The 15,812-nt window shown below is 48.1% G+C and overlaps 1 protein-coding gene across 3 annotated transcripts in view; it reads left to right on the top strand.

Moving 5' to 3' along the window:
• The window catches only part of SGMS1 (sphingomyelin synthase 1), a 98,247-nt gene that overhangs the window by 76,970 nt on the left and 5,465 nt on the right, over nucleotides 1-15,812 (top strand). For all 3 annotated transcript variants that reach the window (XM_066620026.1, XM_066620024.1, XM_066620025.1), the window contains 2 exons: nucleotides 2,244-3,090; nucleotides 13,975-14,092. In XM_066620026.1, the coding sequence (XP_066476123.1) occupies nucleotides 2,468-3,090; nucleotides 13,975-14,092 (741 nt within the window). In that variant the 5' untranslated portion in view covers nucleotides 2,244-2,467. The remainder of the gene's footprint in view (nucleotides 1-2,243; nucleotides 3,091-13,974; nucleotides 14,093-15,812) is intronic.

Below are 15,812 nucleotides of genomic sequence, written 5' to 3'. Positions count from 1 at the left end.
TTCTTTGTGTGTGATTCTGTGCTGTAGTACAGTATATGTTTGCTACTAAACCCATTTTAAAAATAAACTGAATTTTTCCGACTTTGTAAGCATTCAAAAAATTGATACAGATGATAGATTACTTCCTTGCGTACTTTTAATGCATGTGGTATGTGGTGGGGAAATTCCGGTACATGTAATGGTGTGTTGAAATAAAACAATGCAGTGCGGCTTGGGATTTTGCTTGATGGTGTCTGCAGATTTCCCAGTTAATTGGGCTCATTAAGGCAGTTTGCATCACATTGGCAGCAAAATCATGTTGACAGCAAATGCAGTTACTCATGAATCCTATAATGTAACTTCACTTCTAGTGGTGTATTCTAATAATTCTGTCCCCAACTACTTTCCCATCTAGATTCAAATTTTGACTGACAAAATTCACTTAGGGTGCAATCCTATCCTGCACTGGAACAGGCTTGCACTGTATCCAGCGCAGTATAGGGGCCCAAAGCGACTTTACCAGAGGTAAAGGAAAACTTTTCCCCTTACCCCTGGGTAAGGCAAGCTGACCCTAGTGGTTCTCCTTGGACTTGCGCCACCTCCAGAGGTGGCGCAAGTCCGAGGAGAGCAGAGCAGTATGAAGCCACTCCGAACTCCCTGGGAATGGAGGTTGGGATCCAGCATAACTGCCGCCCTATGCGGCTTGCTGCCCTACACGGAGGCTCTTGATTCACCACTGACCTTTTGGTTGGCAGTGAACTGAGTAGCCCCATCGTGGGGCTACTCTCTTTACCCCGGGGAAGGGAACGAAAGTCCCCTTCTTCCGAGGTGCCACCCGCAGCTGCCTGAAGTGCAGAGGATGCAGCGACAGCCATTTTTGGTGCCGTCGCAGCTGCACGCCCCGGGCAGCTCAGAATTGGGCTGTAAATATTTCACAAATGTTTTCCCATGCAAAACAAGTTCTTGCACGATGAGTTTAAATGTACTGTAAAATGCCTAGCTCTTGGGTGTATTTATTCCCATCAAAGATGAATATAGGAAGCCCTTACATTTGTGGCAATTATGTGGAATGAACTATCTTTTGATTTCTGTGGGGATTTTTCGTCTTTGCATTATGTATTTAGGTTCAGGATGTATTTGAGATATGACTGATTTGAATCAAGTCTGAGAAGTTAAGGCTGCAATCCTATATACACATTTTTGGGAGTGAGCCCCATTGCACACAATAGGAATTTCTCCAGACATACATAGATTGCACTATAAGTCTCAAGGAAAAACTCTACCAGCACTGGTAGCCAAAAGTGCTGTTGTTGCTATATTCCTAAAGCTTAAAAAATATAAATAAAAATTAAAAGATTTGCTTATAAATTAGAAGATTTAAAAGGATGGTTTGCAGTTCTCTTTGTTTTTGTTTTTTCCTTATTGTTGTACATTGCAATAATATTTTCAGTGCACTGAAAATGCTGGCTTGAATACAGTAAAATAATTTTATGCCAATTTTTTGAATGGGGGAAGGAATTCCAAAGCCATATGTATGTTTAACAATTGTGCTATACATGTTGGGACAACTGTTAAGAAATATCAACCTGTCTGTCTTGAAAATGTAGAAAGAAACCCCAAAATGTCAGGAAGTACAATAGTTAAAACACTTTAAATAGCTTACGGTGCAATCCTAACCCCTTATGTCAGTGCTTTCCATCGCAATGCAGCTCTGAAGTAAGGGAACAAACATTCCCTTACTTTGAGGAGACCTCCGTGAGTGACACCCAACTGCAGGATGCAGCACATGTCCCATTGGCACTCCTATGCCAGTGCTGGAAAGCGCTGACATAAGGGGTTAGGTTACCTTTTAGGCATTGGTTAATTGCTTGCATAGTTAAAGATGGGGAGCCAAATGTATTTGACGGTAGTAAAACAAATCTTGTGCGATTATTATTATTATTAACAGTATTTATATACTGCTTTTCAGCGAAAAGTTCACAAAGTGGTTTACAGACAAAGTCATATAACTAGATGGCTCCCTGTCCCAAAATAATTCAAAATCTAAAAAGTTGCTGGTGGACACTACCAAACAGCCACTAGAAAAGAGACTGTGCTGGGATGAAGAGGGACAGTTACTCTCGCTGAATATAAGAGAAACACCACTTGAAAAAAATGTCTCTTACCCAGTTAGCAAGGAAGTCATCATTGGTAGAAATCATTCTTCATGAAGGTAAAAAAGTAAATATTTTACTACATCTTTTTCTTGTCTTTTTTAATTTTAGAGAGGCATTCACAAATGAAAAATGAACTGAAAATTTCTTTGACAAGCTGCATGTGGATATTAGTACAAGGAGATTTGAAACTGCTCGATGTCAAGCTGCAAAACTAGTTTCTGCTGCTCTTTGCACAGGATGAGCAAGCCTAGGAGGGCTTCCTTTTCTATAAAAATAGTGATAACTGTCCTGTTTAAGTGAATTTTAATACCGCATGCAGGTGCTCTGACGAAATGAAAGAAGTTGCACTCTGGTCACCCAAGGAGGTGGCAGATTGGCTATTGGAGAATGCTGTGCCAGAATACTGTGAACCGTTGAAACATTTTGCCGGGCACGACTTGATCAACCTAACGAAGGAGGATTTTGAGAAGCCCCCTTTGTCGCGTGTGTCTTCTGACAATGGCCAGAGGCTGCTGTACATGATAGAAACTTTAAAAATGGAGCATCACATTGAAGCACACAAAAATGGGCATGTCAACGGGCATTTGATCAACAGTACAGAAGCCTCCACAAGTGAAAACCACTTCAGCGACACAACCAAACAGAATGGGATGCCAAATGGATATAGGAAGGAAATGATTAAAATCCCCATGCCAGAGCCAGAGCGTTCCCAGTATCCCATGGAATGGGGGAAGACTCTTCTAGCTTTCTTTTATGCACTTTGTTGTTTCATCCTTACCACAGTGACAATCTCACTTGTCAATGAAAGAGTGCCTCCCAAGGAGGTGGATCCGCCCCTACCGGATGCTTTTTTTGATTACTTTAACCGGGTGCAGTGGGCCTTTTCTATCTGTGAAATTAATGGCTTGATCCTTGTAGGACTCTGGTTCTTTCAGTGGCTGCTCTTAAAATACAAGTAAGTAAAACGTTTTGAAATGTTTTTCTTGATAGCATTTTATTCAGTCTTTCAGTACTATAAAATGGTTTCATTTTCAGTACTCCAATTTAAGCTAACAGTTCCTTTTAAAAATCTCTACTTCTTTAATAAGAAGCACAGCTTTTAAAAGTGTTATAAGGTACATGAAGCAACTTGTAAAATTCCTAAAACATATGGGGTTTGTGGATAGTCTCCTGACCAATCTAGATCTGCTTAATTTCAGCAAAGTTGCTACATCATGTGCCTTTCAGACTATGCCCTGAATCCTTTGTAATGCTTTGGGCCCATAAAAGAGGGGAAAACTAGGACTGTTCATGCAACTGGCTCAGTTGTGCTCTGTGTTGTAGCCGTACAAGTTAGCACTCTTAAAGGCTAGGAGAAATAATATGATTCAGACAATCACTTTAGTGCTGCATAGTCTCACACTTGAAAGCTTACCTGGTGCAGTTGCTGCTTGCCTTAGATCAGGATTCCCCAAACCCTGGCCAATTCTGCTGCTCTGCTGCTTTGTTCTTCAGTCGTGTGGCATAGGGACACTCTGGGCAGTCACATCTATGGCCCGACATCCCAGCAGGATTTGCACCAGGATAGACATGGCGGCCCAGAGTGTCCCTATGACTGACAAACAATACAGCAGAGCAGCGGACCAGTAAGAACTGCTCAGGATGGGAAGGGAGTTTTTGTTTCCTAGCAGTGTCCAGTTTGGCATATTGACAAATGGCATATTGTATGGCTAGCAGATAATGCACTAATTGTGGATGTGCTGATGAAATTTAAATAAAATGGATATAGGTTTGTGTAAAAGAGTTCATAAAACTAGCTCTGTCACTCTAAGTAACAAAAGGAGATTTTGTTTTTACCCAGCAAAATTGACCAGTGGAACTCCTTGCCACAGGATGTTGTAATGAATGTCTTTAAATGGGGATTAGACAGATTTATAATCTCCATTGCAGGTTAAAAGCCATAAGCAAGCTCTGCTTTTTGGAGATAGCCTGTCCCTTAATGCCAGATGCAAGGGAGTGGCAACAGGATATAGGCATCTTGTTTTCTTGTATGCTCCCAGAAGCATCTGGTGGGGTTGCAGGGTAGTCTCTGGTGCTCCCAAAAGCCACATCCAGGTTGTACCAAGGCCCGTGCACCCCTCCCTTGACCTTGGCATGCCTAAAAATGAATTGCAGAAGTCTTTCCCAAATGCTTCTGCTATGCGTTCTAGGGTGAGCCAGGACCAAGGGAGGGGGTTGTGGACCTTGGTGTGACCCAGAAGCACCAGAGTCTGCCTTGTAGCTGGAACAGTTTGCGGCAGTAAGATAAGGAATAACTTTTAAAAATTTTCTTAAAGGGAATGCTTTTAAAAAAAAAATGTCAGGCAAGACCCGGAAGTGGCTGTCAGGCGCATCAGAGACTGTCTCCCACCATCCATGGATGACAAGGGACTGCTGTGCTTGGCTATATTTGTTAATTGTAAAATTTAACAAAATTAATTGGGGAAAATGTTCCTATTAAAGTAAAATGCTCTGATATTATCAGCTTGAAAAGTAATTGTCTGGGCACTGTCCAGTGAACACTCGAGACAACACACGTGGGGGAAAGGGCCACTTTATTAGCATTTACTATAGAAAGGAGGCTGAGACCTGTAGTTTCAAGGGCAGCGAAAACCCCTTTGTGGTGCGGAGGCAGGACCACTGGGTGGCCCCAGAACCAAATCTGTCCCCCAGGCTGGATGTGCACCCAACTCCAAGCTGCGCCCTGTTCTTGGGCGACGCAGCTCATCCAGGTCTGTCCCATAAGGGGAAGGCAGCCGGACTGCAGGCTGTGCCGCCGCTGAACCTCTGAGGAGGACCCCCGCGGTCCCAGCCAGGGCCCCAGTCAGTGTCCTCGTGCTGCTGAGCCCCTGAGGACTGGTATTGGGTTCTGCCCTGCCTATGCTGTCTGAAGGTGCACTCCACAGTCCCAAGCCCACCTCTACCGCATCACCTGCCACAAGGAGGGGTCAGCCTAGCACTTGACCCCCCCCGCTCCCGAACAGGGGGAGAAGCGCCTTAAGGCCATCCTGCAGGTCTCTCAGAAAGATGTCCACCCCCTGCTCAGACAAGTGCCCCCATCTCCTCTGTAGTGAGCAGGCATCAAGAAGGCAATGGCTGGATGCACAATGACCCATCCACCGGTCTGTGCCACAAACTGGCCAATCTCTTTGGCAACCTTCCTCCTCATCCTCTCCACCTTATCACAGCAGCTGGCACCACGCCACACCCACCACTGTAGGAAGTCCAACCAGACCACTGTGATGCCGGGCAGCCAACCCTGAAGGGTGGTGAGCTCCTTGCCTGCTCTGGGCCTGAGCGGCATCCCGGGCATCCTACACAGATCATTTTCACGCAGTGGGTAAACCAATACATCAGGCGAGTTCTCTTTCAATTACTCTGCCATCGCGGGCAGCAGCTGGCCCCACCGCATCCCCCGCTTGGCCAGCCAGCCAACTTGCATGGTGGGGCCGAGCCCAAGCTGTGTACCAAATTGCCTCTTGGCCGCCAACTTGCGGGCCCAAACTACCATGGAATGGCCGCAGAACAGTTCACGAACCGGCTTCTCACCACATCCTGCAGAAGGAGAAAGAGAAGTTATTCCCACAACCCCTGCCCTTTGCAGCACCCCCCCATAAAGGGAGGGGTGCCAATGAAGGAGCCTGCCTCTAAAAGATCCGAACTTAGCGCCTATAAGTTGCAGAACGCCAACATCCTATCTGCTGAATGTCTCCACTGGACAGGCCCAACACCGCGGCTGCAGAAGCCGCTTCGATACACAGGGAATGAAGGCTATACTCCTTTGGCTGCAACTCCAGGGCTATGAGGGCACGCGAAAAGACCACCCTAAACTGTAATAAAGTCAGCGGGGAGCCGTCCGCGTGCTGGAACAGGGCTCCTGCTCGCGCCCCTGAATGTACTACATACTCCTTCAGCGCCTCAACCGGGATAGCGGAAACCCACCTGTCAAGCAGGTTGGAAAACATCACCCCTCTATTAAAGGAGTAGGGGTAGCTAAGCAGGTTATAATCAGAACATTGCCCCTCCCTCACCAGAGCAGGGACCGCTCACCTGTTAAGTGAGTTGGTGGCATCGCCCTCTCTACAGTGGAATAGGGACTGCATACCTGTTAGCAGGTTGTTTACAGCACATCCCACCTCTCCCACTGGAGCAGGGACAGCACCCCTGTTAAAGCAGTTGGTAACACTGCCTGTTAAGCAGGTTGGTAGCAACATTGCTGACATAACCTCACCCCTCCCCTGCTGGAGGAGAGGCCGCTCATCCATTAAGCGGGTTGGTAACCTCATCCCTCTCTCAAGGAACAGGGGCAGCATACCTGCCAGTGGGTTGTTAACAGGACATCAGGCCCACTGGAGGCGGGGCCACTCATCCATTAAATGGGTTGGCAACCTCACCCCCCTCTCAAGGAACCGGGGCAGCATACCTGCTGGCAGGGTGTTGACAGAACGTCACCCCTCTCCCACTGGGCAGGGGTAGCACACCCGTTAAGTGGGTTGATAATAACATCGCCCTTAAAGCAGTGGGGGCTGAGCACCTGTTAAGCAGGCTGTTAACAGAAAAATCCTCCCTCTCAAGGAGAAGGGCCACAGTCCTGTCAAGCGGGCTGGTAACTGGACATCACCCCTTTCCTAGGAGGAGGAGCAGAGCACCCATTAAATGGTTGGTAATAGAACGCCCCCCTCTCGAAGAAGAAGGGGCCACAAATCCGTAAGTGAGTTTGTAACCAAACATTGCCCCTCCCCCAGGAGCCAGGACAGTGTACCCATTAAGTGGGCTGGTAACGAAACATCACCCCTCTCTGAGAAGCGGCTACGCGGGTTGTTAACAGAAACCACCTCCCCTCTTCCAAAGGCCTAGGGGCATTATGCCCACTAAGTGGGTCTGCACTGGAACACCCCCCTTCTCTGAAAGGAGTAGGGGTAGTACTCCTGGTAAGCGTGTTGTTGACAGAACACCACCGCCCCCACAGGAGTCGGGTAAGCACACCCATTAGGCAGGCTGGTAACAGATCGCCATCCTCCCCTAAGGAGAAGGGGTAGCATGCCTGTTAAGCAGGTTGGTAATGGAATGCCACTCTTCCCTTAAAGGCATAGGGGCAGTGCACCCGTTAAGTGGGGTGGTACAGAACGTATCTCCTCTCTCAAGGAGCAGGGGCAGCATGCCCACCAAGTGAGTTGCTAAATGCCCTGCTGATGCCCAGGGAAAACATAGTATTAAATGCGCCAGCCATCCACTCTGCTCAATTCCTTGGGTGCTGAAGCTTGGCCAGGCAGCTTTCAAAGCGACTCCCACATAGATGGAGTGCATGCTGTAAGCAATCCGAGATGGCCAGGGGCTCCCCATGTGCCTCTAAATATCCTCTGAAACTGATGAAGTATTAAGAAGGAGGAGGTCAGGTGTCTGGGAGGAGATTGTTGCGGGTGGTTGGACTGGTGCAAGCTGGGCAGATGCGACAGTTAGGGGCGCCACCACCGCACCATCGTCCATGCCACTTCTGGTCAGTCTCATCCATCTGTAGGTGCCAGTATGTTGTGTTAAGACTCAACCTGCAATCATCATGCCACAATGCTTGTTGGGGGGACGCAAACCTGGATTTGGAAAGCAGCTCATGGGGGGGGGGAATGCGCCCCCTTAAAGATACCCAGATACTGGGCTGCCCAGTGAAGCCTCACAAGCCAAAGGGCAACGTAAGCAAATTTCATGTTCATCCTCGCACATGATGCTAGGGGTAGCTGGCTTGTGCCCATCAGTAACTATAAAGGCGGCTCTACTAAAACCTGCCAGTATCTTCCATATTTTGCAAGTCCCTAGCGTAAACCTGCCATCCACTCTTGGGCCTAACGGAAAGGCCTCTTTATCTAGCACCAGTAGTGAAGGCATGAGAGACAAAAGGGGGGGGGAGGATCTTCCTTTGGGAAGGGAGCTGACCTGCCAAATCTGCTGAACCTGCATGTCTTCCTCCGGCAGCTGGATCTGAAAGGTTATGCCACCCATGCTCAGGTGGCATACTGGTCCATGTTGAGCCAAGCTCTCAGAGGACTGTGCTCAGAGTCCAGGCGTGCCCCTGAGCCATCTGCCAGGAAGCTCTTCCTAAAAGGGGGGAAGAACTTCAGCTCTGTCCTTATTTATTCAAGAGACATGCTGGGCAAAAGTGTCTGCATGTTCATTTCAAAATGCCTAGAGAAGTGAAGCTCTCCCCAGACGCTTGCAGAGTCCCAATGCTGGTTGCAACTTGGAACTTACAAAACTAACAAAATACCTTTGTCCCAAGGCCAAGAAACTAGCAACTACACTGCAAATTGATTTAATGGTGACGGATGGTCGGGTCAAAGGCTTCAACCAATGAAGTAAACAGGGGGATCTAACTGGTGCCACTCCCCTTTCTGGCTGCTGGCGGAGGCAGTGCATCCTCTGCAGCTATCCCATGCTCACCCTCAGGGTCCAGACCGGGGCCAACTCCACCCTAAGGTGTGTGGAGACTGCTTGCTTTATGCTGCAGAGCCAGCAGGCATGTGCTCGTAAGCAATTGCCCCTAGTGAAGTTGCCAGCCGAGCTGCCTTCAAAAGTGCATGGGATCTGCACCCATGGCACATCCCCCAGCACCTAGGACTACTAAGCCTTGCCGCTAGCTATCAGGTGACTGCTACCTTTCCAGCTCCCCCAAGCTCCTTTGTGCGGCATAACCAGCCATGCTTCGAGCCCCACTCTGGGATCCTCCACTCCAGTGGGGTTTTACTAGGTCGCGAAAGCCCTAAATCTAGAAATGCTGCTCACAAGCATAGCCCTGCTGAGCACAGTACACCATAGCCCAGACCGGCATGGTGTCTTACATCCCCATATTCCAACTGGCTGGCCCCAGAGGGCAGAGGGTAATCCAAATTACCGCTGAGGCGTAAATCAAAATCCCTTTAGCCAAATTGCCTGATACTTGCAACTCCCTCCCCTCCCCAACCAAGGGGGGGGCAATATCCCTGTAAGATACTCTGAGTTTCTCTACCATCCCAACAACCAGATTCCAGGCTGCTCCTTGTCAGGCACACAGTCTAAGTTGCCCAGGTTTTTTTGGGGGGGGGGCAGCAACCACAGCCACCCGCGCAAGCCAATAAGGTGCTCCCTTTTAGGCCACCCGGGGGGGGGGCTGAATTGGGCTGGGGGTAGTACCCTCCTACAGCCTGTGCAAGATGGGAAGCCCCAGTTCCTTGCATCCCCATGTGCCCCTTTAGGAGCTACTGGATCTGTGCTGGCTTGCACTCGCAGGAGCTCATCTTATGCCTGTATACTCATCAGTAAGTTCCGTTAAAATCCATGGAACTCACTCCCAGGAAGGCATGGACAAGATTGTAGACAAGATGTCTACCCAGAAACAAGACCCCTTATCTTCAGTGGTACTTATTCTTTGGAAGTTGGAGCAAGGAACTGAGCCCTATGTTCCAAGCCTCTGCATGCCCCCTCAGAAGCAAACCCCCATTATCGCCCAAGGGGCTTACTCCCTGGAAAGTGGGCAAGAACTGCAGCCCTATGACCAAGCCTCCTTTGTGCCTATTCAGAAGCAAGCCCCCTTATAGTCCAAGGGGCTTACTCCTTGGAAAGTGGGGCGAGTACTGCAGCCCTATGATCCCAGCCTGCATGCCCATTCGGAAGCAAGGCCCCTTATAGTCCATGGGGCTTACTCCCAGGAAAGTGTGGCTAGGATTGCTGCCTAAGTCCATGGCTCCGCATTCCTGCTCCGAAGCAAGGCCCCTTATAGTCTGTGGGGCTTACTCCCAGGACCATGTAGCTTAGGATTGCAGCCAGAATCCAAGGCTCTGCTTGCCTACTCAGAAGCAAGGCCCAGTGTAGACTATGGGGCTTACTCTCAGGAAAGAGTGTCAAGGATTGTGGCAGAGTCCAAGGCTCTGCCTGCCTACTTAGAAGCAAGGTCCAGTATAGACTGTGGGGCTTACTCTCAGGAACGTGTGTCTAGCATTGCGGCCAAAGTCCAAGGCTCTGCCCCATTATAGACTATGGGGCTTACTCCCAGGAAAGTGTGGCTTAGGATTGCAGCCAGGGTCCAACTCTGCATGCCTACTCAGAAGCAAGCCCCATTAGAAACCATGGGGCTTACTACTAGGAAAGTGTGGCTAAGGATTGTAGCCAGAGCCCCAAGTCCCAGCTTGCATCTCCAGCCCAGTATGGGGGGGTGACGAGCCGTTGATCTCCCACCCTCAGCCCCTGCCCCCCAGGGAAAGAAGGGGGGGTGAAGCATGCGCCTGGGTGGTGAGTGCCGTGGCGCGGGCCAAGCCCGGCGGTCACCCGCCTGCCAGTGGGATCACGCACACCTGGGCAGTGACGGCCGCAGCACCCATCGCACCCGGCAGCCGCCCCGCTAACCCCCCAGAGGGGCACGAGCACACCCTTGTCTGCAGCGCCACAGCCCTTTGCCAGCCGCCTCCGAGGGGAGATGCCCTCCCCGAAATGCCTGCGCTCTTCGTAGGGCCGGGCACCTCCCCAAGCTGGCGCCTGCTGCCTAGACCCTCCCATGTGTCAGGGCATCCTCCCAAGACGGCGCCCGCCGGGAGGGAGAAGTGGCAACATGCCGGAGCAATGGGCCAGACTTTCGCTCCTCTGCCGGAGAGCCCTCCACAGGCCCACAAGGCCCGCCACCCCGGTACTATCCGGGGGGGCAGGAGGAGCAGGCCACCTCTGCGTGCCGCAGGCGGGTGGTGGGTGACGGGGGGCCGCAGCGGCGACCCAGATGCCACCTGGCACTCACAGGGAGCTGCAGGCCGCCTTCCATTTCCTGAATGGGGGGAGGGGGGAACCCACTGCAGGCTGCGCCTCCAGGGACCTGGAATATAGGGCGGGGCCCAACCGGCCACGAGGCCGCCTGCCGGTGTGTGGGGGGGCAAGCCGCCCACTTGACCCAGTGGGGGCAGGGGGAGGGGGGCATGGGTTCCCCCTTGAGTGGTCTCCCACAATAGCCCCTTCTCCCACAAGCCTCCCCCTCCTAGGGAATGCTTCCTTAGTCACCCAGTACCGTCTAGCCCGTTGCACCACACAGGAGTAGGATCTGTCTCCGCTAGGTGAGGGCCTAGCTGTCCACTAGGTGCTCACGAGCAAAGAAGGAAGGGGGGGCTGTTGCTGTGTCCTTAAAATACCTCTGCTCCCCCCAGCCACAGCCCTCCACCAATCCCCTCGCAGGGAAAGGGGCTCGCGTGTTCTGGCCAGGCCATACAAACTCCGATCTCCCTGCTTGTAATTGGATGATCGGGATAACCATGTAAAGTTCCTCCCCTTGCGGATAAGTTTTGTTGATACTACAAACCTTTCTTTTCAGAATCACAGAGAAAATCTCCCACTGCAGCAGTGGATGAGCTGCTGCACAGAACTGCAACACTAAACCAAGATGTTTCCATGTGGAAGCCATAATCTGCTCAGCTAGTTATAAATCAGTAGTAAAAGATCTCCTTCAGAATCTGCCAGTTAAATGATGGATACTAATGTCCAGCATTTCCCAAACTGTGGGTCATGACCTACTGGTGGTTTGTGACCCAGTGTGCAGTGGGTCATGAGCCAGTGCTCAATACGTGGAGTCCCTGGAAGCTGCTTCTCGGTTGTGCTGGCCTATTCCACTGGCCCTCTGTGGACCTCAGAATGCCTTCTGGATGTAACTGGAAACTACTTCTGGTTTGTTTCTGCTACTTCCTGTTGTGTCCAGGAGGCATTCTGAGGCTCATGGAGGCCATTGAAGTGGGCTATGGGCTGTTGTGACCCAGAAGCAACCTTTAGGGACTCCAAATAAGACTTTTTGGGGTGGCATTGTGCGTTGTGTTGCAATCCATTGTGGAGCCTAAGGCGGGCTGCAGCATTCAAAAGTTTGGGAACCACTGTTTAGTCCTCAAAGAGAGAGAAAGATACATCAGCTAGTGTAATGGAGAGAATGGTGAAACAAACATCATGTTAGGATATGTGCTTCCAAATACAGGTGGACCCTCGTTATCCGTGAGGGCTCCATTCCTGAACCCCTCGTGGATACCGAATTCTGCTTGATATCAAATCACGTGAATTTCAAGGTCCACTAAACTCTGAACACGACCAGAGCCTCATGTCTGACCAGGCCTCAGAAAGGCCCCCAGAGGTCCTAGAAGGGCATGTCCGGTTTTCGGCCGAAAACTAGAAGTACCCTTCTAGGTCCTCTGGAAACCATTCAGAAGAGGCTGCAGAGGTGACCAGTCGCTCTGGTCGCCTCTGGAGGCCTCAGGTTGGGCTGAATATGGCTCAACGGGGATCCAGAGGAGCCGTGCAAAGCCCAATCCACAGATCAATAATCTATATGGATAAGTAGGCTCAACTTGTACTATACTCATTTCTACAGTATCTTTAGCTCCTCATGACATTGAAATGTGTTCTTTCTTATGTTAAAAATGAATTTTGACAAAGTGACAGCACCTCTATGTTTTCAGTAAAGTTGAGGATGACATTAAATTCATTGCTGCTAACTTTTGTCTAGTTTTTGGAGAGCTTTAATGTTTTGTATTGAACACTGGCTACATATGGTCAAAGAGGCCAAGTTTTTAGCCTAATGTAAACTTAAACCTGAAGAGTAGTTTTGAAAATGTGACTGTGTTTAATGAAGGAAATATTGCCCTATTTGCTATTGACTTGGATCCAAAGAACTCTGTGTCTAGTTACATGCATGCAAGGAAACATTGAGATTGTGTTTCTCGGAAAGCTAAGAAGACTTTCAAAAGTAGTTTCTGGATGCAACATTGAGTGTTTGTGTCTGTATTAATTCAAAGAAAAAGTGCCTTTTTATATCTATCCCTTTGGATATCTATAGCATTTTGATTATGCTAGTACATTCATTGTCACAAATAATGCAAAATAAAGATAAAATTAGGGATGAAAAATAAAGATTTTTTAAAATCCGTAATTAAGAATTAAGGATGAAAATATTCTCTACTGGTGTCAGTGTTCTGATTACAGTAAGGATTCATTTACAATAGCATTTTGCTACTAAAATGTATGTGGTTAAGTTGAAATTCAGACTTCTAAGTTTCATGAGCTTCTCTTCATAACAAATTTTCCCTAATATAAAAACAAAATATTTACTATAGGTAAATGGAAACATCTGGACAAAACAGCATTGATCATCTTGAAATATTTAAGGATATTTATGAACTTTCAAACTAGTATACAGGCGTGGCCTCGTATCCGCAGGGGTTCTGTTCCGGAACCCTCTGCAGATACTGAAAACACAAACGCGTGGTTTGCAACCCCCCCATCATGCAAATTACTTCTCTGAGAGATTTCAGCTGCCCTGGGCAGACTCAGCTCCTTCAGCCCTCCTTCTTTAAGGTGGATTCTTCACCTTGGGGCAGCTGAAGTCCTGCTTGCCGCAGCCTCCTTCAGTCACTGGCCAGCACAAATCACTGAGTTGGGCAGCTGCTCCTCCACCTCCCCTTGGCTGCTTGGTGACTGGAGTAAAAAGATTGCCCCTCTCCTTCTCCCCTTTGCCTGACTTATTGTCCTAGCATACATGGATAGAACTAGTACATGGATATGGAGCAGTGGTCCTTAAATGTTTAGAAGCCCTAGAGGCTGCTACCTGATTTATAAATGCCAAGGGGGTGTGGCAATCATGGTGATTGGGCAGCAGTGACCCCCCCCCAGTAGCAGCTGGTTTAACATTTGTTGTACATAGTGTAATCTGCTCTGTTAGTTTTGCAACCTAACAAAAGTGGTGGGACCCACAGCACTTGTTTGAGAGCTGCTGATCTAGATCAACACAATCATATACCAAAAGTACTTCAAGTGACAGATCTTTCACCTTTTTCTCCAGGTCTATTATTAGCAGAAGATTTTTTTGTATAGTTGGCACACTGTACCTGTATCGGTGTATTACAATGTATGTAACTACGCTTCCAGTACCTGGCATGCATTTCAACTGTGCTCCAAAGGTAATTTTTTCCCCTTGTTTTCACTGCTTAAAAAATAGTTTTCTCATTCTCAAGCATTTTGGAACAATTTAGTCAGTGTGACTTATGAATTGCTTGCCTATGTCTTAACATATTGGATTCAATCCCACATTGCCTCCAACCCTTTTTACAGTGACTGGTACTGTAAGAACTGACCACAACCATCAATTGCTTCATCTGTATAGACAGAGTAATATGGCATATTTGTTGCCAAGGTGTGGACATAGTCCAACTTCACCACTTTTTGAACACAGATTTATAGAAATAACTGAGATCAATTAATTTAACACTGTGGTTCTCAAACTCTCAGGGAGTTTGAGGACTACAGTAAGTCCTTGTGTCACTGCCTCCCCCTGCCCCCGCCGCTTAAGGGAAAAGTGGCCAGGGCTGTCAGGCTAGGACGCCTCAGTTTGAATAGCTCTGAGTTAACTGATTTATTATCCACCTTCCCACCATTTAGGTCTTCAAAACACAAATATATTTGAATAAAGTTGTCTAAGCAGGTGCAGATTTTTTACCTTACCCCAGATACCTTCTGTGCAGATACCTTCTAACTTGATGGCAGTCTTCACAGAAGTGTGATTCAACAGAGATACAACTCAGGGATTTAGCTCTGTGATTCAGCTCCCTCCCCAGAGTGACTGGCTTGCCCTTATATATACAGTGCTTAGAAAATTGTGACTAGTTTTGGGCACCACATTTTAAGAAGGACATTCAAAGCTGGAATGGGTTCAGAGAATGGCAACTAGGATAATGAGGGGTATGAAAACCAAGGAGCAGTTAAAACAGGAACAGTTAAAAGAGCTTGGTATGTTTGACCTGGAAAATGGGAGGTATGATAGCCAACTTCAAGTATTTTAAGTTCTGTCACATAGAAGAAGGGAAGGGCTTGCTTTTGGTGGTTCCTGAGGGTAGGATTAGAACCAATGGTTTGAAACTACAGGGAAATAGATTTAGGCTAGATAGGAAATTTTTCCTCATAACTAGGTAAGTGGCTTCTGGCATTGGAATAGCCTGCCTTGTGTAGTTTGTCCTCATTGGAGATTTTCAAGCGGATATTAGATGGAGATTTGTCAAGAATGCTGTAGTTGCCTGCACTGAGCAGGGGGTTGGACTAGATAGCCTTTAAAGTTCTTTCTGTTTCTGATTGTGTATGTGCCAAGTGGGGATATTCCAGAAGCCACTCAGGCTTCTGTTAGATGTTAGTGTAGTCACTGACACTATTGGACAAATCCTGCAGACAGTTTTGGCAACCTGTGTGTCTTCAGGGATGAACTATTGCACTAGAAGTGAAGTTTGGCACAGAGCTAGTGTTTAATTTCAGCTCATCTGTGCAATTGGAGAAGTGATGGCAGAGGAGAAATGAATGGAGCTTCTTCTTTAGCTGGATAGACCCCTTTCATGCTAACTTTGTCCCTGCTCAGCTGGATGTAGTTAAATTACTACTTGAATGAAATAATTGTTGAGTCACAGAACTTTGTAGGGCAACATCTCACTTTTTTGTTATTTGATTCTTGTCTGTGTCCTATTACATCAATTTTATGGAAGGCACGTGCTGAAACTCTGAACAAACTTGTGTTTCTGGAACTTATATACAATTCTGATTAAATATTCAATCATATTATATTGGCTAGTTGTCTTAATACTGCAAACCACTGAGCACTGTGGGTGTTGTGATCCCACATTCCCTTCCACCACCTAA

The sequence above is a fragment of the Tiliqua scincoides genome, chromosome 3 (assembly GCF_035046505.1).
Source record: "Tiliqua scincoides isolate rTilSci1 chromosome 3, rTilSci1.hap2, whole genome shotgun sequence".
NCBI lineage: Eukaryota > Metazoa > Chordata > Lepidosauria > Squamata > Scincidae > Tiliqua > Tiliqua scincoides.
This window is presented reverse-complemented; position numbering and strand designations above follow the sequence as displayed.